Below are 20,713 nucleotides of genomic sequence, written 5' to 3' on the forward strand. Positions count from 1 at the left end.
GAGAGGTTTTAGCTATAGGGCGCGTGCGCTCGCCAGACAGAGACAGAGAGACAGAAAGCGAGAAATCACCCCCCCAGGGGGGATGGCTACGCCGCAATCCCTTCTCCATTCTCCTCTCGGGATCTTGGGCACGCATGCACACGCGCCCGGCGTGAGTTTTAAGCCACCAGGTCCGGGATGCGAACCACGGTCGACTACGTGGGAGTCCAGCGACATAGCTGTTATGCTAACTGCTGGTTCCCTCTATGGTCATATTTTTAAAAAAATAAATGAATGAGTTAAATAAAATTAAATAAAACTTTAAAAAAAAGGCAAAGTTATTTGGAAAACTAAGAGTGGCACAAAGTGTTTCAGTGTGAAACAACTTTTACGGTACATGGTTAGGTGAGACAGTTGCCAGGTCCATGAGACAAAGTGAGTGTGACTGGATTAAGACACAGGGTACCTCATGGTTCAGGCTGGGATGCTAATTTCCATTGTCATTCAGGGACTGTCTGGTTGGCTCCACAGTCGCTGTCCTTATTTGAATGTCAGCGAGGTTTGTGGGGTTGCACAGGGCTAGCAAGTGCCTGCAGCGTTGAAAGCCATGCGGCCACCTGTAGGGAAGTCCCGCAGCAGCTCTGCCAGAAAACACACTTGCAGCGTGGGTACCTAGGCTCTGGGTTGCTGGAGGGCTGAGGAAAGGGGGCCATGGGGTGATGAGACATGCTGAGGGTTCTTCCACATACACAGGCACGTGTTAGAGATGCTAGAACACAGCCAGATTTACAGATCACACCGTAGGACGGAAGCCGTTTCCTCGTGAGAGACCCGCAGGTTGCACGTGTAACTCCCGGTTTTCCTCTGACTCAGACCGATCGTATAGCACGTTCGTTCAAGTCACAAAAACTCCGGGACATCTGCTTTCTCACTTTCCTTCTCTGTGTGTCCGTCTGTCTCTGGTCAAAGGAAAATGAATGAATGAATAAATGAAATTAAATAAATAAGGAAAATAGTCCTCTCGGGATCTTGGGCACGCATGCACACGCGCCCGGCGTGAGTTTTAAGCCACCAGGTCCGGGATGCGAACCACGGTCGACTACGTGGGAGTCCAGCGACATAGCTGTTATGCTAACTGCTGGTTCCCTCTATGGTCATATTTTTAAAAAAATAAATGAATGAGTTAAATAAAATTAAATAAAACTTTAAAAAAAAGGCAAAGTTATTTGGAAAACTAAGAGTGGCACAAAGTGTTTCAGTGTGAAACAACTTTTACGGTACATGGTTAGGTGAGACAGTTGCCAGGTCCATGAGACAAAGTGAGTGTGACTGGATTAAGACACAGGGTACCTCATGGTTCAGGCTGGGATGCTAATTTCCATTGTCATTCAGGGACTGTCTGGTTGGCTCCACAGTCGCTGTCCTTATTTGAATGTCAGCGAGGTTTGTGGGGTTGCACAGGGCTAGCAAGTGCCTGCAGCGTTGAAAGCCATGCGGCCACCTGTAGGGAAGTCCCGCAGCAGCTCTGCCAGAAAACACACTTGCAGCGTGGGTACCTAGGCTCTGGGTTGCTGGAGGGCTGAGGAAAGGGGGCCATGGGGTGATGAGACATGCTGAGGGTTCTTCCACATACACAGGCACGTGTTAGAGATGCTAGAACACAGCCAGATTTACAGATCACACCGTAGGACGGAAGCCGTTTCCTCGTGAGAGACCCGCAGGTTGCACGTGTAACTCCCGGTTTTCCTCTGACTCAGACCGATCGTATAGCACGTTCGTTCAAGTCACAAAAACTCCGGGACATCTGCTTTCTCACTTTCCTTCTCTGTGTGTCCGTCTGTCTCTGGTCAAAGGAAAATGAATGAATGAATAAATGAAATTAAATAAATAAGGAAAATAGATGAATGAATAAATAAAATAATTCTTTAAGAAATAAAACGAACCCTGGGACATCTGAACTGGTTATGTGGCCGTGAGCTTTGCACATTTAGAGAACTTCATTACTAGAGGAAATGACATGTACAAGAGGGTGGAGGTAAGGGGGAGAGGGGTGTAGGTAGTGTTTTTTTAAACCTTATTTATTTACTTAATTTGACCAGAGAGGGACAGTGAGAGTAGCAAAACGAGAATGCAAGCTGCCAGGTCCAGGACTTGAACCGTGGTTGGAGTCTAGGGCACTTTACCACCATACCACCTGCTGGCCTCCCTATAAGTTCTTTATTTGAAAATTTTTATTTTTCAGGTTTTTTTTTTTTTTTTTTTTTTTTTTTTTTTGCCGTAGGGCGCATATAGAAATCACCTCTTGCTGGGGTGGGGGGGCGGTGGCCACGTCTCAATCCATTTCCCTCAGTGCTGGGGTTCGGGGCACACATATACGTGCTCCACGCGTGGTTTTCAGGCCCTCAGGTCCGGGACTCGGATAGCGTTTACTGTTTTTAAAGTTTGTTCCTAGAGAGAGGCCGAGACGGCACCCCCAAGAGGATCGGATGCCATAACTGGCCCATAACCTTCCGCCGGCTTCAGATCACGGGGAGCACACACTGCCTTAGCGGGGCCCCGGACCTGAGCTGGGAGCACCCCCCTGGGGTTGCCTCACGGAGCACCACAGCCCCTTCTTGCCGCTGGTTAGCCCCAGTTGGCTCGTTTGTTGCTGTTGCTATAGGGCCACAAGCTCCCCAGAGAGAAAGGGGGAAAATGAGAAGTCAGGCCTGGGGGCGTGGCCACGCGCAATCCTGGCTCCTCCTCCTCTGGATTTTGGATGTGCGCACAACCGCAGTGGGCGTGACTTCGAAGCCAAGGGTCTGGGACTCAGACCATTGTCTTGGCCACGTGGGTCCTGCTGCTTTATTCTGCATGTACCCTGATGGCCTCCCAGTTACATTTTTAAAAATACTACTAGAAAGAAAGGTCCGAGAACCATTTACTTGGGTATTTAGTTGAACAGTTGGTGTCAGTGGGAAAGTGTATTGGCGTGTGATAAGCTGTCAACTGAAAAGAATACTTTTGTGTTTTTAGGTCTTACACACCTGTAAGTAGACCTCTTTGGAGCTCTGCCAGCCAAATCAATGGCGTCTTCTACTACTGTGCCTCTAGGATTTCATTATGAAACGAAGTATGTGGTTCTCAGCTACTTGGGACTCCTCTCTCAGGAGAAGTTGCAAGAGCAACACCCTTCCTCACCCCAAGGTATTATCTTTGGCTTATGGTGGTTATGTTAAGTTGTAATAAGGACTTCATTTATAAAAGTGTATGCATCTAAGTAACTTATATAAATGGTTCTAAGATCAGTAATAGCAATAACTTTATAGAGTATCGCCTTACCTCATCCCTTTGGCGTCTTGTTCCATTCCCAGAAGAAACGACTTCTCTTTAGGGTTTTTTTTTTTTTTCAATGAAAGGCAGACAGACAGTCAAGACCAGCATCCTCAACGGTCTTGCCATGCTGCAGTCCTTCCCCAGCCTCCTGGCCAGCCAGGATCACAGGCACACGTAGGCACTCCTACATATGATTCGTTATCCAGCCCCGGGCCCACCACACCGCTCCAGCACTCGCCTCGGCTCCAGCACAGCCATGGCTGACCCCAAAGCAGTTACTTTTAATGCTTTTTGAGAGCGTAATATTTTGTGGGACCAGCAGATGGCATGGTTGTTAAAATGGCTGGACTTCCTCTCCCTCTCTCTGGTGGATGTATGTGTCCTATATCAAATTTTTAATAAGCAGTTAGCGTAATGGCTATGTCACTGGACTCCCACGTAGTAAACCGCGGTTTGCGTCCCAGATCTGGTGGCTTAAAACTCACACCGGGCGCGTGTGTGTACGTGCCCAAGATCCCGAGAGGAGAACGGAGGAGAAGGGATTGTGGTATGGCCATCCCTCCTGGGGGGGGATTTCTCGCTTTCTGTCTCTCTGTCTCTCTCTGTCTGTCTGGCGAGCGCACGCGCCCTATAGCAAAAACCTCTCAAAAAATTTTTTTAATAATAATAAAAGTTAATAAGTGGGGGGTGGGGTGAGGGTGGGTCAAGGGATTATGAGCAATGGTCAGCCTTCTCGAGCTGCTTCATGCTGAGAAGGGGTGTTTTCCTTCAGGAAGATGGGGTGAAGAGGTCCTCCAGAGACAGGCATCCATATCATACCCTGCAGAGGAGCAAGATGTTCTCAACCTGTGTTGGAGTCAGTGGTGGGATGGTGTCTCAGATGAAGTGGATTACATGTTAGGAGTGGAGGTCCTGCAGAAACTAGAAGAGGCATGTCGGTAGAGGCAGGCAGGGAAAGGTAAAGCAGAACTCTTCTTACAGAAAGAGGCAGAGGCCCCTTGTCTGCTCCAACAGTGTCCAGGCCTTTTTGGTTTGGGAGAATTACCGTGGCCCTGGAGTCTACTTGGTCTCGAATCTGTAGGAGACTTTGGTGTATTTCACCTAGGTTTGTTGTAGGTCAGAGCAAAGAGTTTTGAAGTAGTGAAGAGATGTAGCCATGTTTCCTGTCCCTATGCCTCTCCCCATAGAAATTCCCAGGTCTGCTGGGGCATCATTTGGAGCACCCTCCTTTTTCAGTGAGACCGTTCTGCCATTACGGAGACTGGGAGGCCTTAGTCTTTGGGGATTATGTTCAGATCGGGGCAGGGAGAAACAAGGAATGTTCCGGTGCAGTTAGTCGGTAAACATGGGTAAATAGAGGAGCCAGTCAGATAACAGGCCCGTGTCACAAAGACAGGTTGAAACGCAAAGAGAGAATAGATGTTTCGGGACTTGATTACTTCTTTTTTTTTAGATGTATTCTATTCAACCTCATTTGTTTATTTATGCATTCATTTTAATTTGACTAGTGTATATTGTGTGTGTGAGAAAAAGAGAGAGAGAGAGAAAGCAAGCTGCCAGGTCCAGGACTCAAACTGCAGTTGACCATGTGGGAGACCAGCGCCGTTAACCACCATGCTACCTACCAGCCCCTCAGGACTTGGATTTCTGCCCTCTAGTTCTCTTTCCCAAACTCTTAGTATTTGTTAAAGTAGCTTTGGTGATGGGGACCAGCAGATGGCATAGCAGTTAAATCGCTGGACTCCCACATAGTTGACTATGGTTCGAGTCCTGGACCCAGCAAGTTAAAACTCACACCAGACTGGTGTGTGTGTGTATGCCCAGGATTCCAAGAGGAGAATGGAGAAGGGATTGCAGCATGGTCATCCCCCTAGGGGGTAATTTTTTTACTTTTTGTCTCTCTGTCTCTCTGGCAAGCATACACACCCTATAGCAAAAATCTCTCTTAAAAAAAAAAAGTAGCTTCAGTGAGAAGCTAGATAGGTAGTAGGTTTTGTGAAATAGAACTTCCTCCTGATATAACAGTAGTGGCAGTTTTTATAAGAGTATCTCAGGCCTTTTGAGCCATTCTTTCTTGATCTGCTCAGATCCACTCCTACCTCTCGGAAGTGTACTTTCACTTTTACTTAATAAACTACCTTAAAAAAATAAAGAATATTTCAGGTTAATAGAGGGTAAAGACAATCTGGCATAACAAGAAAACTAAAAGGTTAAGTAAGGATTGTGAAGTAGCAGTTGGAGGAGGCCCTCCCTGGTGGTTCTAACCATTAGGCTTTAGTGACAGCCTGAAGGAGGTCACCCAGGGCCACTCCTGACCCCTGCATGAGCTTTTAGAATTTTTTTTTTTTAAATATCGAGCATATATAAAATCCTTTCACAAAAATACTGTCATAATTCTTTTTTTATATAAATTTTTAAAAGAATTATTTATTTAATTTTATCTTTGTATAATTATTCTTCAATTTGACCCTAGAGAGAGAGAGAGAAAGGGAGAATGAGAAAATAAGCCACCAGGTTTAAGATTTGAACTATGGTTGGCCATTTGAGAGTCCAGCACTTTAACCACCATGCCACATCCTGGCCCTTCATAATTCTTTATAATTCCTTCTCAGACCCTTTTCTAATATAACTCAAACTTTTTTTTTTTGGAGAGGTTTTTGCTATAGGATGCGTGCGCTCGCCAGACAGACAGAGACAGAGAGAAAGAAAGTGAGAAATCACCCCCCAGGGGGAATGGTCACGCCTCAATCCCTTCTCCATTCTCCTCTCGGGATCTTGGGCACGCATGCACACGTGCCCGGTGTGAGTTTTAAGCCACTGGGTCCGGGATGTGAACCGTGGTCGACTACATGGGAGTCCAGCGACATAGCCATTATGCTAACTGCTAGTTCCCATAACTCAAACTTTTAATAACGTGCTTTAAGACATTTACTTTTTTTCTCTTCTTTTCTTTTACCTTAGTCATTTTACCTTAAGAAACTTTACCACACATGGGACCAGCATTTGGCATGTGGCTATGTTGCTGGACTCCCATGTAGTCGACTGTGGTTTGAGTCCCAGACCCAGTGGCTTAAACTCACACTGGGTGCGTGTGCATGTGTCCCCAAGATCCCGAGAGGAGAGTGGAGGAGAAGGGATTGCAGCATGGCCATCCCCCCTGAGGGGTGATTTCTCACTTTCTGTCTCTGTCTCTCTCTGTCTTTCTGGCGAGCTCATGTCCCCTATAGCAAAAACCTCTCCCAAAAAAACTTTACCACATGAAATTCCTTCTATATCAAAATCTCTTTTTTTAAAGAATTATTTCATATAACTTTATTTATGTATCTGTTTATTTATTTATTCATTCAAATTTGACCAGAGAGGGACAGAGTGAGAGAGTGAGAGAGAGAAGAAAAGCGAGAAAGCAAGCCACCAGGTATGTGACTTGAACCACGGTTGGCTATGTGGGAGTCCAGTGCCCCCAACCAACACGCCACCTGCTGGCTTCCAAAATCTTCTCTTTTAACAAAAATATATTTTCATAATTGTAACCTTTATATGTCTCTCTTTCCTGTTTACTATTATTTTTTCCTCCTTTTTTCTCTTAGGAGTTTACTTTCAGAAATAACCTTAACCTCTGATTCAGACAAACATTATCTTAAAGAGCATGTTCTTATTTGTCAGCTTAAGGGTTACTAGAGGCTCATCAGATGAGACTTCTAGATGCCCACAGGGAGCTACTGAGGTCTTGGGCCCCATCAATCCTCATTTTTTTTTTTTTTTTTTGAGAGATTTTCACTATAGGGCACGTGCGCTCGCCAGACAGACAGAGAGACATAGAGACAGAAAGCGAGAAATCACCCCCAGGGGGGATGGTCACACTGCAATCTCTTCTCCTCCATTCTCCTCTCGGGATCTTGGGCACGCACGCACACGCGCCCGGTGTGAGTTTTAAGCCACTGGGTCCGGGACGTGAACCGCGGTCGACTATGTGGGAGTCTAGTGACATAGTCATTACGCTAACTGCTGGTTCCTGATCCTCATTTTTTTTTTTTCTTTAGTCACATAAAGTGTAACATTTCTGGCTGGGTCATAGTGGTGCATACTTTTTTTTTTGGGAGAGATTTTCGCTATAGGGTGCGTGCGCTCGCCAGACAGACAGAGAGAGACAGAGAGACAGAAAGTGAGAAATCACCCCCCAGGGGTCATGGTCACGCCGCAATCGCTTCTCCTCCATTCTCCTCTCAGGATCTTGGGCATGCACACACATGTGCCTGGCGTGAGTTTTAAGCCACCGCGTCCGGGATGCGAACCGCAGTCGACTACGTGGGAGTCTAGCGACATAGCCGTTACTCTAACTGCTGGTTCCCAATCCTCATTTTTTTAGGCCATGATGACTGCAGAGTCTCAGGCTCCCTTTGGAGCCCCAGCCATTTCTGTCTTCAGTGGCCAACTCCTTCACGTTGGGGACAAGGCATCAGTGGGGACAGGAGGATGCCAGTTTTGGGCACTGATCGTTTCAGTGCCCAGATTTCCCACATTGGTAACATCTGGAGTTTTCCCAAGCCAGAGGCACTGAACTGGGCTTTTCAGATCTGGCCCTCAGGTAGAATTTAAGTTCCCCAGCCTTCAGGATTACCCTGAGTAACTTGGGTGCTAAATAAAGTTAAGTCACAAGTTAAGGTAAATTGCCGATTTCTGATAGCACTTTTCTGAGTTATCTAAGAATTTTCCTAGCTCTGCTCTGATCTGTGAGCAAGACCCTGCACTGAGAAAACCCGAACTTGAATGGGTCCTGTTGGCCTGCTTACTCCCTGCAAAGGCAGAGCTCAGGCAGTAGGCTCCTGGGCCTCAGGCCAGGCCGAACAGGGCCTGGGGTGTTAAAGGCAGGGGAGTGCTGACAGCTTCTTCATTTTCTGTTGCAAAGGGGGAGGCTGGATGTTGGGGAGCTCCCAAGGCTGTTTGTGGGTGGTTCCTCAGAGGGGTGGCTGAGTATGGCCAGGAGGGCATGGCACAGTTTGTAGACCCTACACAAAATTTGCCTTGTCAGTGACAGAAGAGCTCTAGTTGGAGAATGGAGTTACAGTTTGAACCTTTATTTTTTGTTAAATCTCCTAGTCATCTAATTTACATCAGGACCAGGACTTAAGGTCTGGGTATTAAACCTGTCCCAGCTCTTGAGAGTGCAACTGAGAGGAGAGTTCCAAGGGATAGAATTAGATTCTCAGCAGGAAGATTAAACGGGGAGTGCTGGAAAGCTGGAAGGAAGAAAACAGGTGGGAGCTCTGGCCTTAGCCCGTCCTACTCTGTGCTCTGACTCCTGCCCTGCTGGGTCCTTGGACCGGAGTCTCCCAGGCCCCATTTCACATACTGGGCCTGATTAAAGTTAGCCCTGGAGCTTGCACTGGCAGCTTCCAGGGCCACCTGGATGTCTGTCTCACGTGGACGTGGCCGGCTGTTTAGATTGCCCTGCTGCTGCTCGGTAAGCGTGCACATCCTGCTGCCGCTCGGTAAACATGAATGCCAGGAGAAACTGAGGACTCTAGGCACCTAACCAGCACCTAAACCAGCACATCGCCTGGCCCTCAACCAGAACTTTTCAACTTTTAGCAGGTATGACTTTTTTTTTTGGAGTGGTTTTGGCCATAGGGCACATGCACTTGCTAGAAAGACAGAAAGAGATAGAGACAGAAAGTGAGAAATCACCCCCCAGGGGGTATGGTCACGCCGCAATCCCTTCTCCTCCATTCTCCTCTTGGGATCTTGGGCACGCACGCACGCATGCCCGGCGTGAGTTCAAGTCAAGGGGTCTGGGATTTGAACCACAGTCAACTACATGGGAGTCCAGTGACATAGCCATTATGCCAACTGCTGGTCCTGCAGATTTAACGTTTAACATATAGCAATAGCTTATGAATATGCAGCTATAAACTTTAAAAATCTTAGTTTAACAAATTTCTTAGAGCTGTAAGGAGGACTCAGGAAGAACCAGGCAGCAATTCAGGCTGGATCTCCATGAGTCCATGCTTAACATTGGACTTACGTCCTTTTATGTATTTTACTTTTTAGGTTTTTGAATTAGGATGTGTGCATTCACCAGAGAAAGAGAGATGGTGAGAAAGAAAGAGAACTCATCCCCCCCAGGGGGGTTGACCCTGCCACAATTCCTTCTCCTCTATTCTGCTCCTGGGGTTTTGGGCACACACGCACCTCTGCCCAGTGTGAATTTCAAGCCACCAGGTCCAGGATTTGAACTGTAGTTGACTATCTGGGAATCCAGTGCCTTTACCAGCATGCCACCTGCTGGCTCCCCCCTAATTATTTTTATGGCATGTTAGATAGTCACCATTACCACATGTAACACATAACACTTAAATGTCAGTGGTTTTATTAAGGAAGCACTATTAAGGCAAATGTGATATCTGACCAACTGTGAAAATCTTCATCTATTAAATGTTTCCTTTCTAATATATTTGAAGCTAGTTTTTTTGTTAAAGATTTGAGTCACATGAACTTGAAAAACATTTATATTGATTTGTATAAGCCAAATTGAACAGAATTCCTTAAGGACTTATACTGTATGGCATATCTCATACTCCAAGTACACACACACACACATGTGCAAACAAAAGATCTCATTCTAAGAAGGGGTTAGGGCAATTGAGAATTACTGGAAAGGGATTAGCAAAGACTTGATCTCTCAGAGCACAAAATAAATTTGGGGTCTATAAAGTAGGTTGTGGCCTCCCTTTGTCTCTATGATGGAAGTACATGAAGAGGGCAGGGGACCCCAAAGCCCAGGAAGGTCAGAATAAGTTGCTCTGGTATTAATTAAGAAATCAAGTAACTGGGGCTGGCAGGTGGTGTGGTGGTTAAGGGCGCTGGACTGTCATATGGCCAACTGCAGTTTGAGCCCTGGACCTGGCAGCTTGCTTTTTCACTTTCCCACTCTCCCCTTCTTACTCTGTCCCTCTCTGGTCAAATTAAAATTAAATAAGTAAATAAAGTTAAGTAAAATAATTCTTAAAAAAGAAATCAATGAACTTGCCTACCAAGGGAAAGTTACTCAAGGCTTGGTCAGATCAGTAGTGTGCAGTGAAGCCAGATGCAGTGCCAGAGCCCATTGGTCCAAGGTCTAGACAAGGCCAGCAGTCCTTGTGGTTGGCTGGGGTCCTCAGTAAGTCCCCCTTGAACCTTAAATACTACTTCAATTGCAGAGGCTGCCATTTGGAAGGCCTCTTGTTGTCAAGACTGCTTCCAGTCTTGCTCCCTTTTCTCTATTTGTCTGTCCTCACTGTAGTTATTAAAGTCCTTGATGGCTAGGTCTGTGGATTCAGATTGTGGGAGCTGAGGCCCCTTTTTAAATTTGTGTAGCTTATACCAAATATCAGGGGCTGATTGGGAGATGAAATACACTGCAAGGATAAATTGGCCTTCTCTGGAGTTTTAACTAAGTTAGAATAGAGGTGAAGGGCCTCTGAAGGACTAGAGAGGAAGTGTACTCAGAAAGACAGAGAAATAGAGAGGGTGTTCATCTGGGGTCTGGGTAAATTTATTTAACCTTATTATAGTGGATGGGCTTAGTGTGACCTGTTTTATCCTTTCAATAAGGCAAGAGAGCATGGGATTGCGTCATCTCTAATACAGTCTGCAGACCCATGCTGATAGTCCCAGTGAGGATCTTGGTTGGAGACAGCTGTGAAGCCAGAGGCATAAGCATCAGGGCTGCCTCAGATCAAGATAATCTCCGTAATCCCTTGCTTTAGGCCAGATGCAGCCTCTCTCTTTGGGATTAGTACAAGTAGAGAAAATGATGTGACTGTCCTTCCAGGATAAATCATAAGACACGGAGAAATATTTAAATTTCTTAGTAAATTCAGTTGGGTTGAAGGAAGTTTTGCTTCAATTTGCTTCAGATATTGAAAAATGAGCATGGACTCTGATAATGCCATCAGCTCTTGCTGCTTCACAGACCAGTAAGAGAGGCACAGGGGTGGTAGAAGGCTGGTGGATTTGGAGGATGTCTTTAGCTCAAGATTTTGTGGGAGGGGAAGGAGGAGAGGTTGCCAGTTGGGGGCTTTTGGTCTTGGGAGCTGGCAAAGAGATATCAGAGGAGGAAGGTAAAGTGGTGGAGGGGGTAGGGGAGGGGGAGCATAATCTAAGGGTCTAAGTGAGAAGAGTCCTCCATAGAGACAGAAGGGCAATTGCAGAGGAGAAGGAATGGAAAGTGGTGCAGGATTGGCAGAGAGGGGCTGGCACGGAGAAAGAAGAAGGCCTGGGGATAGGGAACCTCTGACCCCTTGGCATTACACCAAAGGAAATGATCAAGATGGCTGAGAATTTGGAAAATGCCATTTTCTGGCCACTGAGAATCACTGTCAAGCTTGTTTTGAGGCCAGACCACGTTACAGAAAAAAGTGACCCAGCGGGGCTTGATTTCACCTCCTGAATACCTCCTGAATACAACGTGTAGAGGTTCTTATTTTATTTATTTATTTTTTTTGAGAGTTTTTTTTGCTATAAGGTGCGTGCGCTTGCCAGACAGAGAAATAGAAAGTGAGAAATCACCCCCCAGGGGGGGTGGCCACACCGCAATCCCTTCTCCTCCATTCTCCTCCTGGGATCTTGGGCACGCACACACACATGCCCGGTGTGAGTTTTAAGCCACTGGGTCTGGGTCGCGAACCGCGGTCAACTACATGGGAGTCCAGTGACATAGCCATTACACCAACTGCTGGTCCCAACGTGTAGAGGTTCTTTAGGAGACAGAGCAAAGGGGTGTTCTTTGGAATATGTGATTGGATATTGCCTGTGGTGGGAGAAGCGAGAAGACAAGAGACCCAGGAGGGGAATTTAGTGGACAGAGCATCACCTAGTCTGAAAATTCTCTCTGACAGTGCGCAGTGTACCACACTTGAAGGGGAGAATCCCTCAGTTTCAAGAGGGTTAGAAAGGACCTGTTCCAATCAGAGGAGGGTGTTCACCTAGTGTTAGAACCTTTTCCTGTGAGGGCACATGGTCCCTGGGTGACACTTCTGAGCAGGGATGAAAAGTCTCATCATTAACCTGAATGAAAAGTCCAGAGTGGCATGTAAGCAGAGAGTTTTGGGAAGGATATGGGTCCTGCTTGAGATGGCTGCCTCTAGTGAGTCTTCCTGGGTTTCAGCACCAAAATGTCACTACTGAGAAAGAGAGAGAGAGAGTGAGAAATTACTTCCCCAAGATGGTGACACTGCAATCCCTTTTCCTCTGTTTTCCTCTTGGTATTTTGGGTATGCACATCTGTGTACATGGCCCAGCATGGTTTTCAAGTTGTCTGGTCCAGGACTTGAACCATGCTGTCTGTCAAGTGGGAACCAGTTCCTTTAACTGCCATGCCACCAGCTAGCCCTGGGATGTTCTATTTTATTTAGTGCTTTTTCTACATCAATGGATATAATAATATGGCTTTTATCTTTTTTCTTTTTTCTGGAGAGGTTTTTGCTATAGGACGTGTACACTTGCCAGAAAGACAGAGAGAGATAGAAAGATAGAAAGCAGGAAATCACCCCTAAGGGGGATGGCAACGCTGCAATCCCTCCTGCTCCATTCTCCTCTTGGGATCTTGGGCATGCATGTACATGCGCCCAGTGTGAGTTTAAGCCACCAGGTCTGGGACTTGAACTGTGGTCAACTACGTGGAAGTCCAGAGACATAGCCATTATGCTAACTGCTGGTCCCATATCTTTCTTTTTGTTAGTGTGACATATTTATTATTTTGTATATGTTGAACCATTTTTGCATTCCTGAGATAAAGCCTACATGATATATTATCTTTTTAGTTTTTGCTTGCTTTTTAGTGCCATGTGCTCGCTGGAGAGAGAGAGAGAGAAAGTGAGAAAAAGTGAGAAATCATCCCCCAGGTGAGATAGCCACGCTACAGTTTTCTCTCCATTCTCTTGAGATTTTGGGTGCACAAGTACCCAGGGTGATTTTCAAGCCACCAGATCCAAGACTTGAACTGTGGAGTCAGCCATGTGGGATCCAGCTGCCTTAACCTTCACACTACCTGCTGGCCTGATAAATAATCTTTTTAATGTGCTACTGGATTCAATTTGCTAGTATCTTGTGTCTGTTTTCATCAGAGATACTGATCTGTAGTTTACTTTTTCATGTGTGTCCTTGTCTGCTTTTGGTATCAAGGTGATGGAGGCTTCATAGAATGAATTTGGGAGGATTCCTTCTATTTGGATCTTTAGAAGTATTGAGTTGTTGGAAAAGTCATAATGGAGTGCTGACAGGTGGCCTGCTGGTTGAGGGCACTGGACCTCCACGTGGCCGAGTCTGGTTCGGTCCCGGACCTGGTGGCTTACATTCTCACTTTCTCTGGTCTAATTAATTAATTAATTAATTTTAAAAAAGAAAGAAATGAAACAGATCTTTAAAACAAAAAGTCATGATGTATTTTGTCTGTTGTTTTCCTGTGCAAAAATGCATCATGACTTTTTCAATGACCAAATAGTTTGAGGAGAGTTGGTGTTAATTATTCTTTAAATGTTTTGTATAATTCTGATAAGGAGCCATTGGGATTGGGGCTTTTCTTTGTTGGGAGAGTATTTGTTACAGATTTAATCTCATACTTGTTATTGATCTATTCAGGCTTTCTGTTTCTTCCTGATTCAATTGAGGTAGTTTGTATGCGTCCAGGAATTTATCCATTTCTTCTAGATTTTCCAGTTTTTTGGATTATAGTTACTTGTAGTATTTGCTAGTGCTCCAATAATTTTTTATTTTGTAGTATCTGTTTCAATTACATTTTTCATTTCTGATTTAATTGATCTGGTTCTTTTATTTTCTTAGTCTAGCCAGTAGTTTGTCCATCTTATTTTTTCTTTCAAAAACTAGCTTTTTGTTTTGTTGATTTTTTAAATTATTATTTCTCTATTTCTGTTTTGATCTTTACTGTTTGTTTTTGTCTATTATTTTTGTTTGTTTGCTTTTCTAATTCTTTGAGATGGGTTGTTAGGTTATTTATTTATACTATCTTTCTGTTTTTTCCTTCTAAGCACTAATTGTCTTTCTCTTTTAAAAAAAATATTCATTTTACTTGTTATTATTATTTTTTTAATTTGACAAGAGAAGGAGAGAGAAACTGAGAGAGCAAGCTGCCAGGTCTGAGATCTGAACTGTGGTTGGCCATTGGGAGTCCAGCATCCCAGTCACCCACCACCTGCTGGCCCGCACTAATTTTCTTAAACTTTCCACATAGGACTGCTTTTAGTGTGTCCCAGAGTTTCTGGAGAGTTGTTATCATTTGTTTCAAGAACATTTTCAATTTTCTTCCTTAACTTCTTTTTCGATAGTTTTGTTTCTAAGGAATTAAAAAAAATTTTTGCTATAGATTGTGCTCATTGAAGAGAGCGAGAGAGAGAGAAAGAGAAACTGAGACAGTGAGAAGGCACACACACTTTCCCCACCACCACCCAGGGTGACGACCATACCACAGTCCTTTCTCCATTTTCCTGTTAGGATTTTGGACATACGTATACATGTGCCTGGTGTGTTTTATTTTATTTTATTTTATTTTTTGGGGAGAGGTTTTTGCTATAGGGAGTGTGCACTCACCAGACAGTCAGAGAGACAGGGAGATAGAAAGCGAGAAATCACCCCCCAGAGGGGATGGCCACGCCATAATCCCTTCTCCTCCATTCTCCTCTTGGGATCTTGGGCACACATGCACACGCGCCCGGTGTGAGATTTAAGCCATCAGGTCCAGGACACAAACCGCAGTCGACTACATGGGAGTCCAGCGACATAGCCATTACGCTAACTGCTGGTCCCCCCTGGTGTGTTCTTCAAGCCACAGGGTCTTACATTCAAACCACACAGTCGGTCATGTTGGATCCATCTGTCTTAAGTACCCTACTACCTGGCTGACGTATAGTTTTAAAGTCATTTAGGAGTAAATAGTTCAGTTTCCATCTATTTGTACATTTTCGAAGGCTCTTTCTTGTTTTCAATTTTAATTCCATTGAAATCAGAAAAGATGCTAAATATGATTTCTCTACTTTTAAATTTATAAAGACTTGTTTTGTGCCCTATTATATGGTCAGTCTTCAAAAATATTTCATGTGGGACTTAGAAAATATGTATTTTTGTAGTTCTTAGGTGACATGTTCTGGAAATGTCTATCATATATATTTAGCTTATGGATCATTAAGCTCCTGTGTCTCTTTGTTTACTTTTTGTCTAGGTGACCTGTCTAGGGGTGAGAGTGAGGGATTTTGAAATCTCCAACAATTAGTGTATTGCAATCTATCTCTCTAGGTCTAGCAGTATTTGTTTTATGTATTTGGGTGCTCCAATGTTGGGTACCTAAATATTTATAATCATTATATCTTCTTGGTGAATAATCTCTTTAATAACTACATAGAGACCTTCTTGTCTCTTTTCTTTTTTTTTTTTTCCTGGAGAGGTTTTTGCTATAGGGCGCATGCGCTCGCCAGACAGACAGAGAGAGACAGAGAGAGAGAAAGCAAGAAATCACCCCCCCAGGGGGGATGGCCATGCCACAATCCCTTCTCCTCCTTTCTCCTCTTGGGATCTTGGGCACACACGCACATGCGCCCAGCGTGAGTTTAAGCCACCGGGTCTGGGACTCGAACCGCAGTTGACTACATGGGAGTCCAGCGACATAGCCATTACGCTAACTGCTGGTCCCAAGACCTTCTTGTCTCTTTTTACAGCTTGAAGTCAATTTTGTCTCATATCAGTATTACCACTCCAGTTTTATTTTGGTTTCCTAGCTAATGTAATCAGACCAGACAGTAAAATAACAAGACGTTCAGATAGGAAAAGAAGCTGAATTGTCCCTATTTGCAGATGATATGATTATACACCTAGAAAATCCTAAGGAATTCATGAAATATCTTCTAGAATTGATAAATGAATTTAGTAAAGTTGAAAGATACAAAGTCATTGTACAAAAATCTATAGTTTTTGTATACAACAATAATGTACAGACTGAAACAGAATTGAAGAAAGTAATTCTATTTACCATAGCTATCAAACAAATAAGATACTTAGGAATAAATCTAACCAAAGAAGTAAAAGAGCTTTATATGGAAAACTGAAGGAAAAATAATTGAATATGATATTAAAAAAACGGGAGGACATCCTGTGCTTTTGAATTGGAAGAAATAATATAATCAAAATGTCAGCCCTACCCAAATTAATCTATATATTTAATGCAATCCCAATGTAATTACCTGAAACATTCTTCATAGAAAAGGAAAAAAAATTAAAAACTTTGTCTGGAATATAAAAAGACCTGGATTTGCCAAGGCAATACTGTATCAAAATAATAAATTTGGAGACATCTCAGTACCTGACTTTAAAGTATACTGCAAATCAGTGATAATTAAAACAGTATGGTACTCGCACAAAAATAGATACATAGACCATTGAATAGAGTGCAGAATATAGAAATAAACCCCAAATCATACAGTCAACTTATCTTTTTTTTTTGGAGAGATTTTCACTGTAGGGCGCGTGCGCTCGCCAGACAGACAGAGAGAGACGTAGAGACAGAAAGCGAGAAATCACCCCCCAGGGGGGATGGTCATGCCGCAATCCCTTCTCCTCCATTCTCCTCTCGGGATCTTGGGCACGCACGCACACGCACCCGGCGTGAGTTTTAAGCCACCGGGTCCGGGACACGAACCGCGGTCGACTACGTGGGAGTCCAGCGACATAGCCATTACGCTAACTGCTGGTTCCCCAGTCAACTTATCTTTGATAAAGGGTATAAGACAATACAGTGAAGAAAAGATAGTCTCTTTGGTAAATGGTGGTGGGACAATTGGCTATCCATCTGCAGAAAATAAAACCGGACTCCTATTTCTCACCATTACTAGAACTAAAATGAATCAAAAACTGAAATATAAAGCCTCAAACCACAAAACTGCTGGTGGGAAATATAGGGGAAACTTTTTTTAAAATTTATTCATTCATTTACTTTAATTTGACTGGAGGGAGATACACAGAGAAAGAGAGGGAAGGTGAGAAAGCAAGCCTCCAGGTCCAGTACTTGAACCGAAGTCAACCATGTGGGAGTGTCCAGCGCCTTAACCACCACACCACCTGCTGGTCCCCAGGGGAAACTTTTGAAGGCATTGGATTAGGTAAAGATTTCTTAAATAAGACCCCTGAAACACAGGCAATAGTCCCTAAAATAAGACAGGTGAGAGTACATCAAGCTAAAAAACTTTCTCACAGCAAAAGAAACTATAAATGAAGTGAAAAGCCAACCCTTGGAATGGGAAAAGATATTTGCAAATTATCCCTCGGATAAGGGATTGGTATCTAGATTATTTAGGGAACTCAAGCAGCTTACCCATACAAAAAAAAAAAGAATAATCCAATTAAAAAAGTCGGCAAACAACTTGAACAGACAACTCTCCAAGGAAGACTTAAGAATGGCTGAGAGCCATAAGAAAAAATGTTTAAAGTCTTTTGTAAGAAGGGAAGTGCAAATTAAAACTACAATGAGATATCATTTAACCCAACTAGAGTGGCTAAGATAAAACAAATAAAGAACAAGGGACCAGCAGGTGGCATGGTAGTTGAGGGTTAAAAAAAAGGAACAAGGGACTGGCAGGTGGTGTGGTAGTTGAGGTTCTAAACTTCCACTGGCTGACTGTGGTTCAAATCCTGAACCTGGCAGCTTGCTTTCATACTTTCTCTAGTCAAATTAAATAATAATAGTAATAAGTAAGGTTAAGTAAAGTAATTCCAAAAAAGAAGAAGAAGAAGAAGAAGAGTGTTAGCCAGGCTATGGTCAAAAGGTAACTCTCTTACAGTGTTGGTAGAAATGTAAACTAGTGCAACCTGCAACCTCTGTAGAAAACGATATGGAGATTTCTCAAAAACCTACAAATATGGGCCAGCAGATGGTGTGGTGGTTAAAGACGCTGGATTCCCAAATGGCCGACCATGGTTCAAGTTCCAGATCTGGCGGCTTGCTTTCTCGCTTTCCTTTTCTCTTTCTCTGGTCAAATTAATAAATAATAACAAACGGAATTAAATAGATAATGCTTAAAAAAAAAAAAACTACAAATAGAACTTTCATATGACCCAGCAATCCCACTTCTTGTTATCTACCCAAAGGATAAGAAAACACTAAATGGGAAAGACATCTGCCCATTGATGTTTATTGTAGCATCATTTAAAATTGTTAAAACATGGAGCCAAACTAAGTATCCCAAAACTGATAATTGGGTTGAAAAACTGTGTTGTATATGTAGTATGGAATATTACACTGTGTAAGAAAAAATGAGATTCTATCATTTCACTCAAAATTGGTGAATATAGAAGGTTTAATGTTAAGTGAAGTGAGCCAGACTTTAAAAGATACACATTGTATATCCCCACTCAGTTTGTACTGTCTGCACTTTGTAATAGAGGTTGAGAGATCTGAAGATGTGATGGTGGAGAGGATCAGTGCAGATGTTAGAGACAGTAGGGGTGATTGGTAGAGAGTAGATGATGAATAATGGAAATGAGACAAATAAAAAAGATAAGTTATAAATGGGGGTCAGCAGATGGCATAATGTTATGTCCTTGGGCTCCCAAGTAGTTGGTCACGGTTTGAGTCCTGGACCTGGTGGCTTAAAACTCATACTAGGCTCATGTGTGTGCATGGCCAAAATCCCGAGAGGAGATTGGAAGAGAAGGGATTGCAGCATGGCCATCCCCCCGGGGGATAGGGGAGAGCTTTCTTGCTTTCTGTCTCTCTTTCTCTCCTGTAAACACATGCTTCCTATAGCAAAAATCTCTTTTTTTTTTTTTTTTTGAGAGGTTTTCGCTATAGGGCGTGTGCGCTCGCCAGACAGACAGAGAGAGACAGAGAGACAGAAAGCAGGAAATCACCCCCTGGGGGGGGTGGCCACGCCGCAATCCCTTCTCCTCCATTCTCCTCTCGGGATCTTGGGCACGCACGCACACGCGCCCGGCGTGAGTTTAAGCCTCCAGGTCCGGGACTCGAACCGTGGTCAACTACATGGGAGTCCAGCGACATAGCCATTACGCTAACTGCTGGTCCCGCAAAAATCTCTTTACAAGAGAAAAAAATTGAAACCTTTTTTGGTACTCTCTGAAATAGCTCATAGTGGTGTGTATTTGTTAATTTATCTGTCATCAAAAGGGCACATTGCGGGGGGACCAGAAGTTAGTGTAATGTTTATGTTGCTGGACTCCCATGTAGTTGACCACGGTTCGAGTCCCGGACCTGGAGGCTTAAACTCACGCCGGGCGCGTGTGCGTGCGTGCCCAAGATCCCGAGAGGAGAAAGGAGGAGAAGGGATTGCGGTGTGGCCATCCCCCCTGGGGGTGATTTCTCGCTTTCTGTCTCTCTGTCTTTCTGGCGAGCTCTATAGCAAAAACCTCTCCAAAAAGAAAAAAGAAAAGAAAAAAAAAGGTTACATTGCCAGGGACCACCAGTTGGTGTAATGGCTATGCCGCCAGACTCCCATGTAGTCAACTATGGTTCGAGTCCCAGACCTGGTGACTTAAACTCACGCCAGGCGCATTTGTGTGTGTGTCCAAGATTCCAAGAGGAGAATGGAGGAGAAGGGATTGCAGTGTGGCCATCCCCTCTCTGTTTCTGTCTGTCTTTCTGGTTGAAACCCCATCCCCCCCAAAAAAAAACCCTACAAAAAAAAAAAAAAAAAAAAAAACAATAGCAGCAACAAATGAGCACATTGCCTAAAAGTTTAACTAGTGTGCAAAATGTTTATAGTCTTTTGAGAAATTGTAGTATTGCGACTAAACTTTATGTTCTCAAGGTTTTATTAATTAAACTGAATAAAATTTTTGTTAAAAAAATGCAACGGGGCCTGTAGGTGGCCTAGTGGTTAAGGTGCTGGACTCCCACATGACTGACTGTGGTTGAAGTCCCAGAAATGGAAGCTTAAAATTCACACTGGGTGCATGTGTGTGTGTGCCCAAAAATCCCCTAGAGGAGAATAAAAGTGACTGTGTGTATCTGTTTCCCGGGGGGGGGTGGGGCATTTTCTTACTTTTTCTTTGTCTCCCTGGCACGTGCATGTGCCCTATAGCAAAAATTTATCTTAAAAAAAAAAAAAAAAAGGACATCAGTTTGAAAAGAGTCTCTTTTAGAGCAGCAATGAATTGCAGCATGGCCACCCAAGGTGGTTTCTCACTTTTCCTCTCACTGTCTCTATCTCTCCCTGCCCTCTCACCTGCAAGTACATGCACCTTAAGGCAAAAACAAAAAACAAAAAACAAAAAAAACACAAAAACTCTTTAAAAAAAAAAGGTTGAGTGAGAAAACTGTGAACTCATTAATGCTTTACAAAAAGTTTTGGGCTTGGTGCTACAAAGAAATGAGCAATTTACAAATGTATAACTTGTTTTAAGAAGAGACAAGATGGTGTTAAAG

At 43.8% G+C, this 20,713-nt stretch overlaps 1 protein-coding gene across 4 annotated transcripts in view; it reads left to right on the forward strand.

The window, feature by feature from the left end:
- Positions 1-20,713, forward strand: part of BCL2L13 (BCL2 like 13) — a 120,906-nt gene that overhangs the window by 17,641 nt on the left and 82,552 nt on the right. For all 4 annotated transcript variants that reach the window (XR_003551022.1, XR_003551023.1, XM_006158350.3 and 1 more), the window contains exon 2: positions 2,995-3,165. Coding sequence is in view for 2 of the 4 variants with exons in the window: in XM_006158350.3 (XP_006158412.1) it covers positions 3,045-3,165 (121 nt within the window). In the remaining 2 variants the exon portion in view is untranslated. The remainder of the gene's footprint in view (positions 1-2,994; positions 3,166-20,713) is intronic.

This window comes from Tupaia chinensis, unplaced genomic scaffold (assembly GCF_000334495.1).
Source record: "Tupaia chinensis unplaced genomic scaffold, TupChi_1.0 Scaffold000578_2, whole genome shotgun sequence".
Lineage (NCBI taxonomy): Eukaryota > Metazoa > Chordata > Mammalia > Scandentia > Tupaiidae > Tupaia > Tupaia belangeri.